Genomic DNA, 21,790 nt, shown 5'->3' on the forward strand with positions numbered 1-21,790 from the left:
ATTGAAAATAAGTTTACCACATTTTCATTTATATATATTAGTGAGTCTCTGCTGTTTATTTATTGTTCATTTGGAATGCAAATAGGTCTCAATAATGTTCAGTATGCACACTGTGGCATACAATCCTAAAAATTTTACCAAATAATGAAATTTTACATGTAAATTAATGAATTTTATTGTGTTTAAGTTATATATAGCACTGGGCTTTAAATGTTATGACATTTTCAAACATATTTATATACATATGTGTATATAAACTTAAGCAGGAGGTGGACAGGGTGAATGAGAGCATCTGGGGGTCACTCCAGTGTGAAGTAACAGTGGGACAATGATGACAAAGCCTGTTTCCTACAATGACAGAGGACAGGGTTAGCAACCTGAGGAGACCACAGTTTAGTGAAACCACTGTCTTAGTTCCACTTCAGAGACTTGATTTGAAAGGCAAATCACAGAAGTATGAAGAGGCACATGCAAAGATGGCCACACATCCACTCTTGAATACTGATCTCATCAGTGTCAAGATTTCAGCAGCCACCAGCAGAGGGGAAGGAATGAGAGCATTGTCATTGGTCACCTGTATGGAAGTTCCCACATTATAACAGCTCAGTTACAGCTGCAAAATAATGTGATGGAAACTATGTAAGTTCCTGCAGTTGTAGGTCAAATTTTGTCTGAGAAAGAGTAACAAAAAATGAAGTTGAAGAGAAGAGACTGACTGATGTGCTGATTGTCCTTGTAAAATTTGAGTATTGAATCTTCATCCTTCTAATGAATGTCTAATAGTGAACATTCACCTTGACACTGGGTTTGTCCCCAGGTTTTATTATTGTGAGGAGTGACTGTCATTTCTAAGTTATCAAGTCTGGTTACTATTAAAAAGATCACCTTAATTCTTACAGATGCAGTGGAACAGTTGGTACAAAGTCATAGGAAACATACATGTGTCTAGGAGGGGAAAGAGCTCTGAGTGCCACTCTCTGTTTGCAGGAAAAGATGACTAAGGGAGGGGTGAGGATGGTACTGAGAAGATGAGCAAGAGTCTGGTCAGGACTGGTTGGCAAGACTTTTTTATTTGTAACAAAGAGGTAAAGGGACATTGTCATCTGGTGAGTGGAATGCAGAACCTTACACAGGAGACTTCAGCATCTTCAAGGGCAGGGCAAGGAGGGATTCAGGAAGAGAGAGAATAGCTGCATGGGCATTTGTTGAGCATGGCTTCCTCCTGCAACACTTGTCTGAAGTCTTCCTCACCAGGTCAGCAACAGCCACCAGACTGTTGGCTACTGCCACAGCTGCTGCCACCACTGCTGCCACAGCATCCACTGCTGCCGCCACTGCTGCCACAGCATCCACTGCTGCTACCACTGCTGCCACAGCATCCACTGCTGCCACCACTGCCGCAGCATCCAGAGCTCTGGTGTCTGTGTCGGAGAGATCTGCGGGGCCTGTGGTGGCTCAGGCAGCAGCCACCACCCCCAGAGCTGCAACAGCCCCCAGAGCTGGAGCCACAGCCTCCCCCAGAGCTGGAGCCACAGCAGCCCCCAGAACCCAGGCTACAGCAGGAAGACACAGGGGGGCACTTGGGAGGACACTTGGGGGGACACTTGGGGGGACACTTGGGGGGACACTTGGGGGGACACTTGGGGGGACACTTTGGTGTCTGGCACTTGGGAGGGCACTTGGGGGCGCACTTGGGAGGGGGCTGGCACTGCTGTTGGCTCTGCTGGCAGGACATCTTGGCCTGTGGGTGTTCAGAAGCTGCAAGACAATCACTCACATGTCACACAACAGACACTGTGGCCACCTGACCCATCCTGCCCACCCCGAAATTTCACCGATAATCAAGGAAACATCACTTATCCTGTCATACCATGTTCATCATGAATTTAGAAACTTAGAAATCCATGCTAGTGAGATTTAATTGTCACCTGGTATCCAGCCACACTGAATGAATATCTAGTGACCTTGTAAAACATCTGTTGGTCTTAGTCCTTCTATATGTGCCAGTACATGGATTATTTCTGAGAAAAGTGGTTGTAATGGGAAAGAGTAACCATTACTTGAAGCTGTCTTTCATTTAAGGTCAGTATTCCAAAGCAACTTCTATGTCACTGAGGGAGTAAGCTGAGCCCCTGACAGAAAAATATGTAAACCCTCTGAAGGCTGCCTTGGAACAGTAGGGCCTGTTGTGAGGTCAGAGTTCAGAGGTATCCAAATCATCACCTGCTTGGCTAAGGGTGACAAGGTAATATCAGCCTTGTAGAGTCCTATTAATCTAAGTAGTGTGTGAACAGATCCCAGAACCAGGAATCTCTTTCTTTCCATAGTCAAAGGAAGAGACTGGTGTTCATTCCTGACTGGAATTCTTCTTAGGAAATGAGGGGAAGCATTATTTTCACAGACCAACTCCTCCCTGAAACCTGTCCAGATGCATATACTTGTCATTGCTCACTCTCTTTTCTTGAGGGTTCCTATAAACTGAAAGTATTATGTACTCTCCAGACCCAGAACATCCTAAGCATTCCATTGTCAATCAGAACTGTGGCTTCTGTGTGTCCATGTTGTCATTGCCTCACTCCTCACTCTTCACCACATTTAATGATCTACCAATATGTGCTCTAGGCAGAGAGACCCTTCCCAGTCCCCTCTCCAGATCTAGACTAGCAACCCCTCTGGAAAAGTCTCTGCTCTTGCCTCCCATGCACACTTACCAAGGTGATAGGCAGCTCAGGATCTGTGGGTATCTCTGGAGCTGAGTGGATGGAGGTGCCCTTTGCTTCAGCCCTTTTATTTTGATCCTGGGCTCTGCCTCAGCTTGTCAGACAGTGTCTGGACAGGAGAGGCCCTGCCTCCTGACACCCGCATGGTCATGTGACAGGTGATGACCAGGTGTTCCTCACCAACCTTCCTCCATGGCCAGGCATGCTGCATCCATCTTACACCATGGCTTAGGCATGAAGGGAGGAAGTGGATTCCTGGATCCTTAACCCTGGCATACCTGCAGAGTACCTGCCTGGGTACCAGTCACTTCCCTGTCTTTTTTCTTTTCTGTTCCTTCTTAATGTGGTATGTGCAGCATGTAGCCCATATCAAGCTAGCAAAACCTCGACGTTTCTTCCACAATTGCTTCAATCCTTGCACTTTCCCAACTGTGCCTATGTAAGTCCAGTTTAAACATCTACACTAGTAAAATTCTGCATGATAGATCTGGAACACCACCAAGACTATTTGAGGTGTGTTCTGCATGTCTGTTTAGGCTGTGTCAGTTCCCATACTTACTAAGATAGTGCAATATTAAGAATAGTGTAAGACTGTTATGAAAATAAAACATCAAATGATCACATAGGCTGTTCATGTAACACTTCTGTGCAAATTGCTAAATGCAGATGAGGATGCTTTAATCGTAGCAAGTGGGAGTAATGTATGTTATTCTTATTGAGGATCTGAGTTTAGTTTTAGCACCTAAGTGGGGCAGCTCACAACCACCTGTAACTCCAGCTTAAGAGCATCTAACACCCTCTTTTTACCTCCAAAGGTACATGCAGTCATGTACACATACCCACACAGATAGATACACATAGACACACAGACACCACAATTTAAGATAAAATTATTACCTTTAAAAATAGTAATTGAAAGATAAAGAGGTTCAATAAATAAAATGTATAAAAATGTCCTAAGGAAGCCCAATATTTGTAAAAATGTATATACATTAATAAATGTACAGAGGTGATAGTGTCCAGAGAGAGTGGACATCTTTATTTTATCTGTATCTTTATATTTGTCTCAGTATATATTTTTATATCATATATTTCATGAATTTTCAGGTAATCCTTATTCAGGAATATACTACCTTTTCTTTACTATTTCAATATTGCTGTATATTCTGTACAAGCAAGCACATCTCCTTCATGAAAACTGCATGTTACTACTAGTGTGGTCAGATGGCATATTAGTAAGGAGAAAATCAGGAAGAGGGCTCCTTTGAGTTCGAGGGAATAATATTGTTCACCTATAAGAAATAAAGGAATAGAGTCAGTCTACTCCTGCATGTGAGACAAAGGACTAATGAGCCAAATCCCTGACTGAAGAAGGCAGATTTTTTAATAGAATCAATCCTTAGTAATTTACAAGATGTGTTTCTGTGGTCATTAGACCTCTGTTCTCTCTATGTGCCTGATTTTCATTTATATTCTACATGTTCATAGTCTATATATGAAAATATTATTTAGAACTTATTCTCTTTTTCAGATTTAGTAGAAATAATTGTGATTCATCATAGAAAGTTATTTTTGTAAAGAGTCATGATTTAAGATTGCCTTAAATCTAAAAAATAGTCAGTGAGAAGTGACAATGAAATATACAAACTAAATTGGCAAAATCTCTTCTTCTTAAATGTTGGTGAACTCTGGAATTTCCAAGCCCTGGGAATAACATGAGCTTGGGACACAAGAGAAGGGTGAGCACCAAGAAAATATGATAGACAAACAGGGCTATTTATAATTGTTCAGAGAGTCTTCATATACATAGATGCATAGGTCCTTGTCTTCTGTCATATATTTTCATCTATCATTTGTCTCCATGTCTTTTTAAAAATACATGTAATATTTACACATACCCGAAGGTATAACGCTATATGGCTCCTAAAGTCCATTAGTCTTTCATTTACTATGTTTCAGTGTCAGATCCATAGAAGACCCTAACGCTCTCAATGATACCAACCACAAGGTCAATAGCAAAGACTTGTTCAGAAATGTATAACACTTAACAGAAGTAGAAAGTCTTATGATGCACAGCCTTTTGTACTACTTTACCTGAAGCATTTCCCACATGCTCTCAAATTTGTTCTCAGATCAATGATGATATTTTCTCTTCTTCTTTTTTGTTAAGATTTTCTCTAAGCTATATGTTTATGAACTTTAGCTGCTATGATAATGCAGCTGAGGTCCACATTATTTTTCTTTTAATCTATGATGTTTAATGTAGTCATGAGGAATTCCTTAACAACCTGTCTTAGAGTTTGTGTTTTCCTTCAGTAGCTGAACACTCATTCTGTAGCTATTTGTTGATGCCTAAGCCTTTCACTGGAATCTTCGTTGATGTGCAAGCTTAGAAATAGATACTCCTAAGGACTTGGCTCACCCCAATGGAACCTGAACTCTGAGGCAGAGTGAGGTAAATAGTCTCCTCAGTTGTTCTAAAAGGCTTAGCAACTGGGAGAGGTCAGGACAGGATCCATGATTTCCACAATGGTAGTTATGCATGGCTCAGTTTAGGACTTCTAGGATGATGTGGCTGTGTTGTCAGCTACTCCACACTTCTGCCTGTATGCAGGGCAACACCTAAGCTGAGCACCTGTGCATAGCTGTGTATGAGTGCCATGTTCGCTGGGAGAAGACTAGAGTCAGCCTTGACTGTGAGCTCTGGAGACTTAGGCTGCAAGACAATATGAATATTTTGACCAAAAGCTGTTGACATTCTAAGGATTTCAGTTGTCAGATATTTTTCTAAGGCCATATTTTTCTTATCCTGGAATATAAAAGAACACTGAAAACTCTACATGAACAACATGGACATGATTGGGAGTAATGAAGGGCAAGGATCGAAAGAAAGAGAGCTTAGGGGAGCGGGAGATGCAAGCTGGATCAAGAACAGAGAGGGAGAACAAGGAATAAAAGACCATGATAAATGAAGACCACATGAGAATAGGAAGAAGCAAAGTGCTAGAGAGGCCCACAGAAATCCACAAAGATACCCCCACAACAGACTGCTGGCAATGGTCGAGAGACAGCCCAAACTGACCTAGTCTGGTGATGGGACGGCCAAACACCCTAAATGTCGTGCTAGAAACTCCATCCAATGACAGAGGGAACCGGATGCAGAGATCCACGGCCAGGCCCCAGGTGAAGCTCCAGGAGTCCAATTGGCGAGAAAGAGAAGGGTTTGTATGAGCGAGAATTGTTGAGACCAAGGTTGGATAAAGCACAGGGACAAATAGCCAAACGAATGGAAACACATGAACTATGAACCAATAGCTGAGGAGCCCCCAACTGGATCAAGCCCTCTGGATAAGTGAGTCAGTTGATTAGCTTGATCTGTTTGGGAGGCCCCCAGGCAGTGGGACCGGGTCCTGTCCTCAGTGCATGAGCTGGCTGTTTGGAACCTGGGGCTTATACAGGGACACTTGGCTCAGCCTGGGAGGAGGAGACTGGACCTGCCTGGACTGAATCTACCAGGTTGAACTCAATCCTCAGGGAGTCTTTTGGCCTGGAGGAGATGGGAATGGGGGATGGGCTGGGGGGTAGGTGGGGGGGGGCAGGAGGGAAGAGAACAAGGGAATCCATGGCTGATATGTAGAATTAAATTAAATTATATAAAAAAATTCAGTTACCCAAAGACAAAAAAAAAAAAAAGAAGAAGTAATTCAAATAAAAAAATGTTTTCTCTGCACCCCGGAGGCCAAATCAAGAAAATTCAATGCTGTTTTTTAGGATGTTCATTCTTGTCTACCTGTTTAACAATTACACACGATACATAAATACTCTCAAATTATAAAATCTGTAAATCACTTAATTTTAATTAATATCTTATTAAATAATACTATTTGATTGTCGTTAGTGGTATAATTTTACTATATAGATGACATATAATAAAACCATTCAAAACTCTCTCTCATTATTTTAAACTCTTTTAGGAAGAATTTTTCAAAAAATTATAAAACATATTACACAAATAGTAACATTTACCTCTTATCTATCTCTCTCCCCATATGTGTGTATGGGCATGTGTGTGAGTGTGTGAGTTTGTGTGTGTCTGTGTGTATGTATACATGTTATGCTTTTGTGTATAATCTATATGTCAACTTTGAGTGGTTCACTTTTATATTCTACTTTTATTAATAGATAGGTCATAAAAACTAAAAATAAACAATGAACTTCTAAAGAAAAACTTCACTCTAGGTCAAGTGGATTCAACACACATGGACGAAACTTCAAAATTACCAGATGCAAAGTGTATTTCACCCTCTGTAGCCATGAGAACTCTCTTAAAAATAGATCACATTTTGACCAGAAAAGTCATAACAAATATGAAAGGATTAAAATAATTCTTTCCTTATCAGACTAGAAACCATTAGGAATGACAAATAAGAAACGAAATCATATAAATCTCTTGAGAACAAAAAATAAACTCTTGAGTGACTGGTGTGTGATAGAATAATTCAGGAAGGAAATTGTTTAAATTCCTAAAATCAAATAGAAACAAATATGGATACAACAAAGGCAATGTTTTTTCTTAGCTTTTGTTTTAATAGGAATAATTATTTTTACAGAATATATTTTGGTAAGGTTCCCTCTTCCTTTATATACTCCCAGATACTCCTCACCTCTTCACCCTTCCAATTCTATGACTTCTTTCTCTCTCTCTTTAGAAATGAAGGAAGCAAACAAAAACAAACCAGAATAAACCAAATAAACAAATAGAAAAAAGGGGAAAAATACTAGAATTGCATGTGCATATAGAGACACTAACATTTGCACAAACACAGAACTCATAAACAAAAAATTGGAAACCATAATGTATAAGCAAAAGACCTCTGAGGTTTAAAAAAAATCCTGACTACAGCATTGTGAGACAAAAAATTTCCAAAAATCCCATTGATTTCGTTGATAGTTATCTAGTGCTTGGCATGCAGCCTGCCCTTAAGTGTGGTTTGTATATACAGTGATACTCCATTGGAGAAAACCAATCTTTCTTTTGCTGGCAGTTGATGCTTGGAGATGGATCCTGGGAAAAGAATGGGGACTTGGCCTGTTAGATCCAAAGTGTCCCCCCAAAGGGGAGTGCTGGTGACAATATTCTGAACAGGAGTACAATGAACAGGTAGAATAATTCGTATGGGGTGAACATAATCTTATATCCAGCATTCCTTGGGAATCAGATAAAGCAAATTTCTGTTTACCAGACACCTCATTTAATCAGTTCTCAAAAGTCAGCTACCTCAAGGTAAGGGCATCTAGTTCCTGGCCAATCTACACCCACACACTTTCATATTTCCTTCTTGCTTCACAAGATCTATATTCTGCTGTCCCTCGGGTTTGCAGATTGCAGGGACTACTACACTCTAGAGCAGTCAGTCCTCACACTTTATCATAACAACAATTATTTTGTGCCATGGACAATGTTTAATGCAGTGCATCACAACTGATCAAAGTTCAGAGAACAAGTGTCAGCATATTGATAAATCAACAATGAGATATCTATGTCACACCCCTCCCAAGACACATGCAGAGGAGGTTGTGAAATCATTCTAAGTGTCAGAGGTGAGGCAGGACCAAAGCAAAAGAGGATTAGTTCATTCATAAAAATCACAGCAGCTGTGGTTGCCTACAAACTGAATACATATGAACAATTGATGGCTTCTGGTATAAGAGACTCAGTTTTCTATAAGTATGTGGTCACTCCTAGGCTGGCCTTGTTCCAGGGGAGGTCTCCACATTCAGGTGTTTTGGGGCAGCATAGATGGGATTTGATTGGTTATAAGACAAAACCAAGAAGAGGACTTGAACCCAGAAGAAGACAAGGAAGTTTATCTTACAGGTCTTATTAGGAGGAAAAGGTTTGAATATGATCAATATACAGGACATTATGTTAGAAAAGTAATGAGTTAATAAATATTTTATTAAAACATTGAAAATGAAGCACATTAAAGAAATAGATTACCATGGTTGTTGGTATGATTTCATAGATATTAGAATGGTTGAGTAATTACTGATCAGTAAATGCAATAAAGGATATTAATAGACTTAGGGACAGGAATGTGATAACCATCTCCATTGGTGCCAAAATGACATACAGAAAAATCAGACATCATTTATGATTAAAAGCCTAAAGAAACTAGGACTAGAAAAGATACATCAAACATGACCTAAATGGAGTGAAAATTAAATTACTTCCTTTATAATTGGTACCAAGACAAGGGTGTCCACTTTCTGCATTCTTAAAATCTTAGCTAGAGCACTGTCAAAGAAAGACAAAATAGGAATGCAATTAGAAAAGGAAGAAGACAAATTATCTGTGTTTGCAAATAAAAATTCCTAAATGTGAAATGCCCTAAAATTCTACCAGACAAGAAAAAAAAAAACAAAAAACAAACAAACAAACAAAAAAACACTTAGATACAATGTTCAGCTAAATGGCAGGCTACAAAATCAATATTTCAAGTTCAGTAGCATTTTTGTAAGTGAAGCAAAGTACAAAAGAAAAAAGTTCCATTCATGGTAGCATTTAAATTAAAAGAAAGCCTTGTAATAAACAGGAGCAAGGAAGTATAAGAGTTCCACAATGAAAACTGTATAAAACTGAAGAAAGAAATTTGAAAAAACAAAAGATGGGTAGACCACCCATTCTCACATACAGAATGATTTAATGTTGTAAAAACAACTGTATTACAGAAAGCAATCTCCAAATTCAATTCAATCCTTATCAAATACAATAAAATATGAATTTTTACTGAAATAGAAAAATGTACATGGTATTTAAAAGAACACACACCAGCAAAATAATAAAATATGTAAAGGACATTGTCAAAAGCGTCAAAATATCTACTAAAATTGTGTTTCAGAACAAAATTATTATATTAAATTGCAAAGACTGCTGCATACAGCCAAAAATAGATGTGTACACCAGAAAATTAGACTTCAGGACCCACAGATAAACCTACATAAATACAGCCATGAGGTCTTTGATGAAGTGTCACTAACACACATTGAATAAGAGTGCGCCCCTTCAGTAAATGGTGCTGAGAGCACTGGATATCCTCATAGACAAGAAACAACTAGATCCATTCACTTACCCTCCCCAAAATCAGCTCAAATGAGTGAGAGTCCCAAATCTAAGTCTAACAACTACTCCAGACCATCAACAAGAAAAGACTTCAGGGTATAGGAAGCTGCAAGGACTTTTCAAAATTATCTTCATTTTTGGGAAAAAGAATTGTGGAGATTTATGACCTTGAAGAATGCATACTCAAAAAGGTAAGAGTCAGTAAAGAGACAGCTTACAGGATGAGGAAAAATTTTGCAGAACTGTACATTTGTTAGTGAATTAATCACTACAAGATAAAAAGAAATAAAAATCATCATAAAAAATCATGCAATTAATAAAAGGAAAACTGAAAAATAAGTCAGTACTCAAAAGAGAAATGACTAGCAATATAAGGAAAATATTTATGTTGTAGCCATCAAGTAAATGGAAATTAAACTTATTGAAATTCTAGCACATCGAAGTAAGTCATCAAGGCCAGTGTCAGGAGAAACAATGATAACTAGTTGTTGAGGATTTTGGAAAAAGGAAACTCAAAGCTAAAAGGAGAATTATATTAGGATCCAGTTACACCATTTTCAGGTCTACATCCAAAGTCTCAAAGTCAGCATCCAACAGAGACCCCTACAGACTGGTATGTGTCACTGCATTGCTGATAACAGCCCCATGTAGAACCAACCTAGATAACCATCACATTTGGACATGGAAAATGTAGTGTGCATGATCAATGGAATTGTATTGAGTCCTAAGGAAAAGTTAAGTCATTTGCAGTTGAATATATGAACCCAGCTGTAACATCATGTTAAAATCATTAGACACAGAAGGAAAAGTATTGCCCATTTTCTATCATTTATGGAGTTTAGACACCTATGCACATGCATAAATGTTTAATGTGGATTATACTCTTCTGAACTAAAATCTTCTATCAGTTCAATGGTGCTTTCTATTACATGTAATTAATTTTATTGAAATTATGTTCAACTGCTTTTTCATTTATATGTGTTATAGGAGGGTTATTCTGTTTTATATGTTGTTCAAATAGCAAGTGACAATATCAAAACAATATTCAATATGTACACTAATATTTGTAGCATACATCCCTAAGTATTTTTGCAAGAATAACTGAACTTTACATTTAAATTAAAGAATTTTATTGTTTTTAAATTACATCTATCACTGGGATTTAAATATTAATGGACATTTTCAAAAAATTTATATGTGTATATAAACTTAGAGCAGGAGGTGGACAGGGTGAATGAGTGCATTTGAGGGGGCACTCGAGTGTTAAGTGACAGTGGGACAATGATGACAAAGTCTGTTTCCTACAATGACAGAGGACAGGGTTAGAGACCTGAGGAGACCACAGTTCAATGAAACCACTGTCTTAGTTCCACTGCAGAGACTTGATTTGAAAAACAAATCACAGAGTATGGAGAGGCACATGCAAAGATGGCCACACATCTACTCTTAGATACTGGTCTCATCAGTGTCAAGATTTCAGCAGCCACCAGCAGAAGGGAAGAAATGAGACCATTGTCATTGGTCAGCTGTACAGAATTTCCCACATTATTAGAAACTAAGTTCCTACAGTTCTAGGTCAAGTTTTGTCTGAGAAAGAGTAACAAAAAAAAATGAAGTTGAAGAAAAGAGACTGACTGATGTGCTGATTGTCCTTGTTTAATATATTGAATCTTCACCCTTCTAATGAGTGTCCAAGAGTGAACATTCACCTTCAACCCACTTGACCCTGGATTTGTCCTCAGGCTTTATTATTGTGAGGAGTGACTGTCATTTCTTAATTCTTACATCAGGTTACTATTAAAAAGATCACCTTAGTTCTTACATATACGGTAGAACAGTTGGTACAAAGTCATAGGAAACACATCCATGTCTAGGAGGGGACAAGAGCTCTCAGTGCCATTCTCTGTTTGCAGGAAAAGATGACAAAAGGAGGGGATAAGGATGGTGCTGAGAAGATGAGCAAGAGTCTGGTCAGGACTGGTTGGCAAGACTTCTTTATTTGTAACGAAGAGGTAAAGGGACATTGTCATCTGGTGAGTGGAATGCAAAACCTTTCACATGAGATTTCAGTATCTCCGAGGGCAGGGCAAGGAGGGATTCAGGAAGACAGTGAGCAGCTGCATGGGCATTCGGCTGAGCATGGTTTCCTCCTGCAAAGCTTGTCTGAAGTCTTCCTCACCAGGTCAGCAACAGCCACCAGACTGTTGGCTACTGCCACAGCTGCTGCCACCACTGCTGCCACAGCATCCACTGCTGCTGCCACTGCTGCCACAGCATCCACTGCTGCCACCACTGCTGCCACAGCAGCCACTGCTGCCACTGCTGCCACAGCATCCAGAGCTCTGGTGTCTGTGTCGGAGAGATCTGCGGGGCCTGTGGTGGCTCAGGCAGCAGCCACCACCCCCAGAGCTGCAGCAGCCCCCAGAACTGGAGCCACAGCCTCCCCCAGAGCTGGAGCCGCAGCAGCCCCCAGAACCCAGGCTACAGCAGGAAGACACAGGGGGGCACTTGGGAGGACACTTGGGGGGACACTTGGGGGGACACTTTGGTGTCTGGCACTTGGGAGGGCACTTGGGGGCACACTTGGGAGGGGGCTGGCACTGCTGCTGGCTCTGCTGGCAGGACATCTTGGCCTGGGTGTTCAGAAGCTGTAAGACAACCACACACATGTGTCAGAATCACTCATGTCAAAACACCATTCAGAGTCCTCTCCTTTGTAACCTACTCATGCTGTCACAGTGTGTTCTTCATGAATTCAGAACCTCACAAACCCATGCAAGTGAGACAATAATTGTCACCTGGTATCCAGCAAGCAGCACTGAACGAATATCTAGTGACACTGTAAAATTTCTTCTGGTTCTAGTCCTCATACATATGCCAGTACATTGATTGTTTAAGAGAAAAGTGATTATAAAAGGACAGAGTATTCATGGCTTGAAGCTGTCTTTAGTTTAAGGTCAGTATTCCAAAGCACCTTCTATGTCACTGAGGGAGTAAGCTGAGCCCCTGACAGAAAAATATGTAAACCCTCTCAAGGCTGCCTTGGAACACTAGGGGCTGTTGTGAGTTCAGAGTTCAGAGGTATCCAACTCATCACCTGCTCAGGCTAAGGATAACAAGGTCAGTGTCAGCCTGGTGGTGTCCTGTTCTTCAAAGAGGTGTGTGAACAGATCTCAGAACCAGGGCTCTCTACTTTCCCAAGTCAAAGTGACAGCCTCTTGCCCTTTCCAGAGTAGAAGTCTTCTTAGGAAATGAAGGCAAGCATTTTCTTCACAGGCCATCTCCCCGTGAAACCTGCCCAAATGAACATAGTTCTCTGTGCTTAGTGTCCTGTCCTGAGGGTTCCTATACACTGGAGGTACATTGTTCTCTCCAGAATTCTTCAAGCATTCCAGTGTCTCTAGAAATATATCTTCTGTGTTTTGAAATTGCCATTGCCTCACCCCTCACTCTTCACCACATTCAATTATCTAATTATATGTCCCCTAGGTTAAGAGACCCTTCCCAGTCCCCTCTCCAACTTTAGACTGGAAACCTCTCACAAAGTCCCTGCTCTTCCCTCCCATGCATACTTACCAAGATGATAGGCAGCTCACGATCTGTCTGTGTCTCAGGAGATGAGTGGATGGAGGTGCCCTGTGACTTGGCTCTTTTATTCTGATCCTGGCTTCTGCCTCAGCCTGTCAGACAGTGTCTGGACAGGAGAGGCCCTGCCTTCTGACACCCGCATGGTCATGTGACAGGTGATGACCAGGTGTTCCTCACCAACCTTCCTCCATGAGGCCAGGCATGCTGCATCTCTCTTACACCATAGCTTATGCATGAAGGGAGGAAGTGGATTCCTGGATCCTTAACCCTGGCATACCTGCAGAGTACCTGCCTGGGTACCAGTCACTTCTCCATTTTTTCTTTTCTGTACTTTATTAATGTAATATGTGAAGCATATAGACCGTATCAAGGTAGTAAAATTTGAAGTTTCTTCCATAGTTTCTTCCCTCTCTGCACTTTCCCGACTGTGCCCGTGTAAGGACAGTTTAAACATCTATACCGGTAAAACTCTGCAGACTGGATCCCAGACAGCACCAAGATTTGTTGAGGTGTGGTTCTGAAAGTATGTTTAGGCTGTGTAATTTCTCATTTTAACTAAGGCAGTACAATATTAAGGATAATGCAAGACTGTCATGAAAATAAATGAAACATCAAATGATTATGTAGACTGTTCACAAAAGACACACGCAAACTTCTAAATACAAGATGAAGATACTGCTCTTTGAACAAGTGAGAGAAGGCTCTTCCTTGAAGAATGCATACTGCTCTTGTGTAGCATCTGAGTTTGTTTCCTAGGAACTAAGTGGGGCAGCTCACAGCCACCTGTAACTCCAGCTTCTGGGCATCTAACACCCTCTTCTTACCTCCAAAGGTACATGCAGTCATGTACACATGCACGCAGAGACACACACACACAGAGATACACTAGAAAAAAGACATACACAGACATACAGACACACAATTTAAAATAAAATATCATTTTATAAATAGCAATTTGAAACAAAATAAAGAGGTTCAATAAATAATATTAATGAAATGAAAATGTCCCAAGAAAGCCCAATATTGGCCAAATTTATATGTATTAATAATAATACAGAGGTGATTGTGTCCAGAGAGTGGACATCCTTATTTTATCATTTCTTCACATTTGTCTCAATACATACTTTTATATCTTGAATTTCATGAATTTACATGTAATACTCATTTAGGAATATACTAACTTTCCTTTACTATTTCAATATTTCTGGATAATCTGTAGAGCCAGCACATCTCTTTCATAAAAACTGAGTGCTATTACTACTGAGGTCAGATGGCACATCAGTAAGAAGAAAATCAGGAAAAAGTTTCACATGACTTTGAGGGAATGATATTGTTCACCTGTAAGAAATAAATAATAGAGTCAGTCTACTCCTATTTATGAGACAAAGGGCTAATGGTCTATATCCCTGACTGAAGAAGACAGTTTATTTAAAAAAGAATCTCCTTAGTAATTCAGATGAATGTGTATCTGTGTTCACAGGATCTCTGTTCTCTCTGTGTGCCTAATTTTCATTTATATTCTACATTTCCATAGGCTACATATAAACATATTATATAGAACTTTTTTCTTTTCAAGATTTGGTAGAAATAGCTGTGATTGATCATAGAAGGATATGGTTGTAAAGAGTTGTGATTTAAGATTACACTAAATCAGAAAAAAAGTCAATGAGAAGAGGCTAAAAAATATACAAACTAAATTGACAAAAATCTCTTCTCTTTAAATGATGATGGACTCTGGAATTTCTAAATCTCGGGAATAATATGACATTGGGACACAGGAGCATGGTGAACACAAAGAAAACATGGTAGAAAAACATGGGTACTTATAAACTTATAAAGAGTCCAATATAGAGAGATGTGTACCTATCTGTCTTCTTTATTTTCATTTATTTTCATATATCATCTGTCTCCAAGTCTTCTTCAAAATACATCTAATATTTAACATTTCCATTGATCATCCATTTAGTATGTTGCAGCATAAGACTCATAGAAGACCATAACACTCCCAATGATAACTACTCCAAATCTATTTGCAAAGACTTAATCAGAGCTATGTACCACTTAACAGAAGTAGAAACTCTTATGACACACAGCCTTTTATGCTACATTGTCTGAAGCATTTCCCATCTGCTCTCAAATTTTTTCTTAGGTGAGTGATGCTATTTTCTTTCCATTGGTTATGATTTTCTCTAAATTATATGTTACAAACTTTAGCTGCTATGATAATGCAGCTGATGTCCACATTATTTTTCTTTTAATCCATGATGTTTAATGTAGTCATAAGGAATTCCTTAAGAACCTTTCTTAGGATTTGTATTTTTCTTCAGTAGTTGAGCACAATCATCCTGTAGCTATTTGGTGATGCCTAAGCCTTTCACTGGAATCTTCCTTGATGTGCAAGCTTAGAAATAGATACTCCTAAGGACTTGGCTCACCCTAATGGAACCTGAACTCTGAGGCACACTGAGGTAAGTGTGTCCACGTGACCTCGAGAAATCTTTCACTGTCTCACATGCTTTGATTTTAGTCTCCTCCTCAGTTGTTCCAAAAGGTTTAGCAACAGGGTGAGATCAGAAGCTGATCCCTGATTTCCACAGTGGTGGTTATGAATGGCTCAGCTTAGGACTTCTAGGATGATGTGGCTGTGATGTCAGCTCCTCCATACTTCTACCCCTCTGCAGGGCAACACCCAGGTCGTCAGCTGACCTCTTGTACACAGGGAGGTGTGCATGAGTAGCATGCTATCTAGTAGAAGAATAGGGTCAGCCTAAAGTGTGAGCCCTGGAGACTGAGGCTGCAAGACAATATGAATATTTTGACTGTTGACATTCTGAGGATTTCATTTGTCAGATTTTTTTTTATAAGGCCGTATAAGAGAATGGAAGAAAACACTGAAAATTCTAATCAGAAGTAATTCAAATAAAAAAATGTTCTTTTCTCTGCACATCAGATGCTGAATCATGATACTTCAATGTTTTTTTTTGAGATGTTCATTCTTGTCCACCTGTTTAACAACTACACATAATGCATCAATTCTCTCAAAGTATAATGTCCACAAGTCACTTAACTTTTATTAACATATTTAAATAGTACTATTTGATTATTGCTAGTGGTATAATTTTAATACATAAAAGGCACGTAGTAAAACATTCATTATTTTGAAGTAATTTTTGAAGAATTCCTCAAAAACCGATAAAAAATATTACACAAATAATAATGCTTATTGCATCTCTGTCTCTCTCTCTCTCGCTATGTGTGTATGTATATGTGTGTGTGTGTGTGTGTGTGTGTGTGTGTGTGCTTTTATGTGTAATCCAAGAGTATCAAACGTGAGTGGTTCCTTCAATATTCTACTTTTATCAATGGATAGGTCATGAAAACTCAAAAATAAACATTGAAACATCAAAGTTAAACTTCACCATGTGTTAAGTTGATTCAATACACATGGACAAAACTGCAGAATCACCAGATGCAAAGTGTACTTTATTCTCTGTAGCCACGAGAACCCTCTAAAGAATAGATCATATTTTGACCATAGAAATCTTAACAAGCCGGGCGGTGGTGGCGCACGCCTTTAGTCCCAGCACTCGGGAGGCAGAGGCAGGTGGATCTTTGTGAGTTCGAGGCCAGCCTGGACTACAGAGCGAGATCCAGGAAAAGGCGCAAAGCTACACAGAGAAACCCTGTCTCAAAAAAACAAAAAAAAAAAGAAATCTTAACAAATATGAAATCATTAAAATAATATTTCCTTATCAGACCAGAAATCAATAGTAATGAAAAAATAAGAAGCCATATAAATAGAATTGAGACTAATCAATAAACTCTGAATGACTGATGTGTCATGGAATTAATCAGGGAGGAAATTTTTTAAATTTCTTAAATCAAATATGTATACAACAAAGGTAATATTTTTCTCCACTTTCATTTTAATTGAGAATAATTTTTTCATAGAATATATTTTGATCAGGTTCCCTCCTCCTTCATATATTCCCAGATACTCCCTACCTCCTCACCCTTCCAATTCTATGACTTCTTTCTCTCTCTCTTTAGAAAGGAAATAGGCAAAAAAACAAACAAACAAATGAGAATAAAACAAAATAAAAAATAGGAAAAAAGGAAAAACATATGTTGAGACTGGTTCACTCATAAATCACGGCAACTGTGATTGCCTGCAAGCTGAGTAGATGTAGACAGTCAATGACTTCTGGTATAAAAGACTCAGTTTTCTGTAAGTGTGTGGCCACTCCTAGGCTGGCCTTGCTCTAGAGAAGATCTCCACACTCAGGAGATTATAGGCAGCACAGACTTTCTTTGTTATAAAACAAAATCAAGACGAGAACTTGAATTTGGAAGAACATATAAAAGGGTATCCTGTAGATCATAGTACGATGAGTAAGAGGTGACTATCATCAAACTACAGTAAATCATGTAAGAAAATTAGTGGATTAATAAATATTTTATTAAAACATTGAAAATGGAGTACATTAAAGAAATAATCTACCATGGTGGTTGGTATGATTTCATGGATACAAGGATGGTTGAGCAATAACTAATTAGTCATGCAATAGAGTATGTGAATAGACGTAGGGACAGGAATGTGATAACCATCTCCATTGGTGCCAAAATGGCATGCAGAAAAGTCAAACATCATTCATGATTAAATCCCTGAAGAAACTAGGAACAGAAAAGATACATCAAACGTTATCTAAATGGGATGAGGATAAAATTATTTCCTTTATAATTGGTACCAAGGCAAGGGTGTCCACTTTCTCCCTTCTTAAAATCAATTTCTAGCTCTGTGAGAGAAAGACCGAAAGGAGGGCAAGCAGAAAAGGAAGAAGACAAATTATCTCTGTGTGCAGACAGTAGTATCCTAAATGTGAATTGCCCTAAAATTCTATGGAAAAAAAAGTCTTATATACAATGTTCAGAAAAGTGGCAGGCTACAAAATCAATCTTCCAAGTTCAGTCACATTTCTGTGAGCCAACACTGAAAGTCCTAACAGAGAAACAAGAATAGGATCCACTTATAGCAGAATAAAAAAAAAGAAAACCTTGGAATAAACACGAGCAAGGAAGAAAGAGTTCCACAATGAAAACCTTATAAAACTAAAGAAGGAAATTTGAAAAAGCATTGGAAAACAGGAACACCTATTTTCACGTATTAGTAGATTTAATATTGTGAAAATAACTAGATTTCAGAATACAGTCTCAAAATTCTATTAGAAACTTATCAAATATGATACAATACGAACTTTTCCTGAAATGGAAAATTCAATCTTAATATGTACATGGTATTTAAAAGACCACACAACAACAAAAAATATCAAACACAGAAAGGACAATGTCAAAAGTATCAAAATATGTACTGAAATTATATATCAGAACAAAATTATTATATTAAATAGCAAAAAAACAAACTGGTGCATAATGCGAGAAAATAGTTATGTACTCCAGTAAAATAAACTTCAGGACCCAGAGATAAACCTACACAGATACAGCCATGCAATTTTTGATGAAAGTGTCACTAACACACATTGAAGAAGAGAGTTCCTTATCTATAAACCGTACTGAGATAGCTGGATATTCTCATACAGAAAAAAAAAAAAAAAACAACTAGATCCATTCCTCTTATCCTGTACAAAATCAACTAAAATGAGTCAAAGTCAGAAGCTAAGACAGACAACTACTCAAGACAAACATGGAGAAAAGATTCATGGTATACAAAGTGGCAAGGACTTTCTAAAATGACCTTCATTCTCAGGAAAGAGAATTGTGAAGATTTGCATGACCTTGAAATGTGCATACTCAAAAAGGTAAGAGTCAGTAAAGAGACAACTTACAGGATGAGGGAAAAATTTGGAGAACTATACATTTGTTAGTGAATTAATCACTACAAGATAAAAAGAAATAAAAATTTACCATAAAAATCATGCAATTAATAAAAGGAAAACTGAAAAAAAAGTCAGTACTCAAACGAGAAATGACTAGCAATATAAGGAAAATATTTATGTTGTAGCCATTAGGTAAATGGAAATTAAATTTATTGAAATTCTAGCACATCGAAGTAAGTCATCAAGGCCAGTGTCAGGAGAAACAATGGTAACTAATGTTGCTGAGGATTTTGGAAAAAGGAAACTCAAAGCTAAAAGGAGAATTATATTAGGATCCAGTTACACCATTTTCAGGTCTACGTCCAAAGTCTCAAAGTCAGCATCCAACAGAGACACCTACAGAATGGTATGTATCACTGCATTGCTGATAACAGCCTCCATTATAGAACCAACCTGGATGACCATCACATGTGGACATGGAAAATGTGGTGTGCATGATCATTGGAATTGTATTGAGTCCTAAGGAAAAGTAATGTCATTTGCAGTTGAATATATGAACCCAGCCGTAACATCATGTTAAAATCATTAGACACAGAAGGAAATGTATTGCCCATTTTCTATCATTTATGGAGTTTAGATCAAAATACCTGTGTACATGCACAAATGTTTAATGTGCGTTATACTCTTCTAAACTAAAATCTTCTATCAGTTCAAGGGTGCTTTCTATTACATGTAATTAATTTTATTGAAATTATGTTCAACTGCTTTTTCATTTGTTATAGGAGGGTTATTCTGTTTTATGCGTTGTTCAAAGAGCAAGTGACAATATCAAAACAATATTCAATATGTATACTACTCTTTGTGGCATATATCCCTAAATATTTTTGCAAGAATAACTGAACTTTACATTTAAAGAATTTTATTGTGTTTATATTATATTATATATATGTATTATATATATATCACTGGGATTTAAATATTAACGGACATTTTCAAAATATTTACATGTGTATATAAACTTAAAGCATGAGGTGGACAGGGTGAATGAGTGCATTTGGGGAGTCACTCGAGTGTTAAGTGACAGTGGAACAATGATGACAAAGTCTGTTTCCTACAATGACAGAGGACAGCGATAGAGACCTGAGGAGACCACAGTTCAATGAAACCATTGTCTTAGTTCCACTGCAGAGATTTGATTTGAAAAACAAATTCCAGAAGTATGGAGAGGCACATACAAAGATGGCCACACATCCACTCTTGAATACTGATCGCATCAGTGTCAAAAATTCAGCAGCCACCAGCAGAGGGGAAGGAATGAGACCATTGTCATTGGTCAGCTGTACAGAAGATTCCATATTGTTCCAATTCAGTTACAGCAGCAAAATAAAGTCATAGAAACAAAGTAAGTTCCTGCAGTTTTAGGTCAAGTTCTGTCTGAGAAAGAGTGACAAAAAATGAAGTTGAAGAGAAGAGACTGACTGATGTGCTGATTGTCCTTGTTTAATCAGAATATAGAATCTTCATCCTTCTAATGAATGTCTAATAGTGAACATTCACCTTCAACCCCCTTGACACTGGGTTTGTCCTCAGGTTTTATTATTGTGAGGAGTGATTGCCATTTCTAACTTCTTCCATCAGGTTATTATTAAAAAGATCACCTTAGTTCTTACATAAATGGTAGAACAGTTGATACAAAGTCATAGAAAACACACATGTGTCTGGAAGCAGACAAGAGCTCTGAATGTCACTCTCTGTTTGCAGGAAAAGATGACTAAGGGGGGAGATCAGGATGGTGCTGAGAAGATGAGCAAGAGTCTGGTCAGGACTGGTTGGAAAGACTTCTTTATTTATAACAAAGAGGTAAAAGGACATTGTCATCTGGTGAGTGGAATGCAGAACCTTTCACATGAGATTTCAGAATCTCTTAGGGCAGGGCAAGGAGAGATTCAGGAAAACAGTGAGCAGCTGCATGGGCATTCTGCTGAGCATGGCTTCCTCCTGCAACACTTGTCTGAAGTCTTCCTCACCAGGTCAGCAACAGCCACCAGACTGTTGGCTACTGCCACAGCTGCTGCCACCACTGCTGCCACAGCATCCACTGCTGCCGCCACTGCTGCCACAGCAGCCACTGCTGCCGCCATTGCCGCAGCATCCAGAGCTCTGGTGTCTGTGTCGGAGAGATCTGCGGGGCCTGTGGTGGCTCAGGCAGCAGCCACCACCCCCAGAGCTGCAGCAGCCCCCAGAACTGGAGCCACAGCCTCCCCCAGAGCTGGAACCACAGCAGCCCCCAGAACCCAGGCTACAGCAGGAAGACACAGGGGGGCACTTAGGAGGACACTTGGGGGGACACTTGGGAGGACACTTTGGTGTCTGGCACTTGGGAGGGCACTTGGGGGCACACTTGGGAGGGGGCTGGCACTGCTGCTGGCTCTGCTGGCAGGACATCTTGGCCTGTGGGTGTTCAGAAGCTGTAAGACAATCACACACATGTCAGAATCACTCATGTCAAAACACCATTCAGAGTC

General features: G+C 39.1%; 1 protein-coding gene across 1 annotated transcript; it reads right to left on the minus strand.

Annotated features, from left to right (window-relative positions):
• Positions 1–1,255: 1,255 nt before the first annotated feature.
• LOC131913756 (keratin-associated protein 5-1-like) lies at positions 1,256–21,406 on the minus strand. The gene is made up of 3 exons (XM_059266543.1): positions 21,293–21,406; positions 12,245–12,491; positions 1,256–1,758 (listed from the first exon to the last, which is right to left on the minus strand). Exons 1-3 carry the CDS (start codon positions 21,404–21,406, stop codon positions 1,256–1,258), a joined length of 864 nt encoding a protein of 287 aa, XP_059122526.1.
• Between the last annotated feature and the right edge of the window lie 384 nt (positions 21,407–21,790).

Source organism: Peromyscus eremicus, chromosome 6 (genome assembly GCF_949786415.1).
Source record: "Peromyscus eremicus chromosome 6, PerEre_H2_v1, whole genome shotgun sequence".
NCBI lineage: Eukaryota > Metazoa > Chordata > Mammalia > Rodentia > Cricetidae > Peromyscus > Peromyscus eremicus.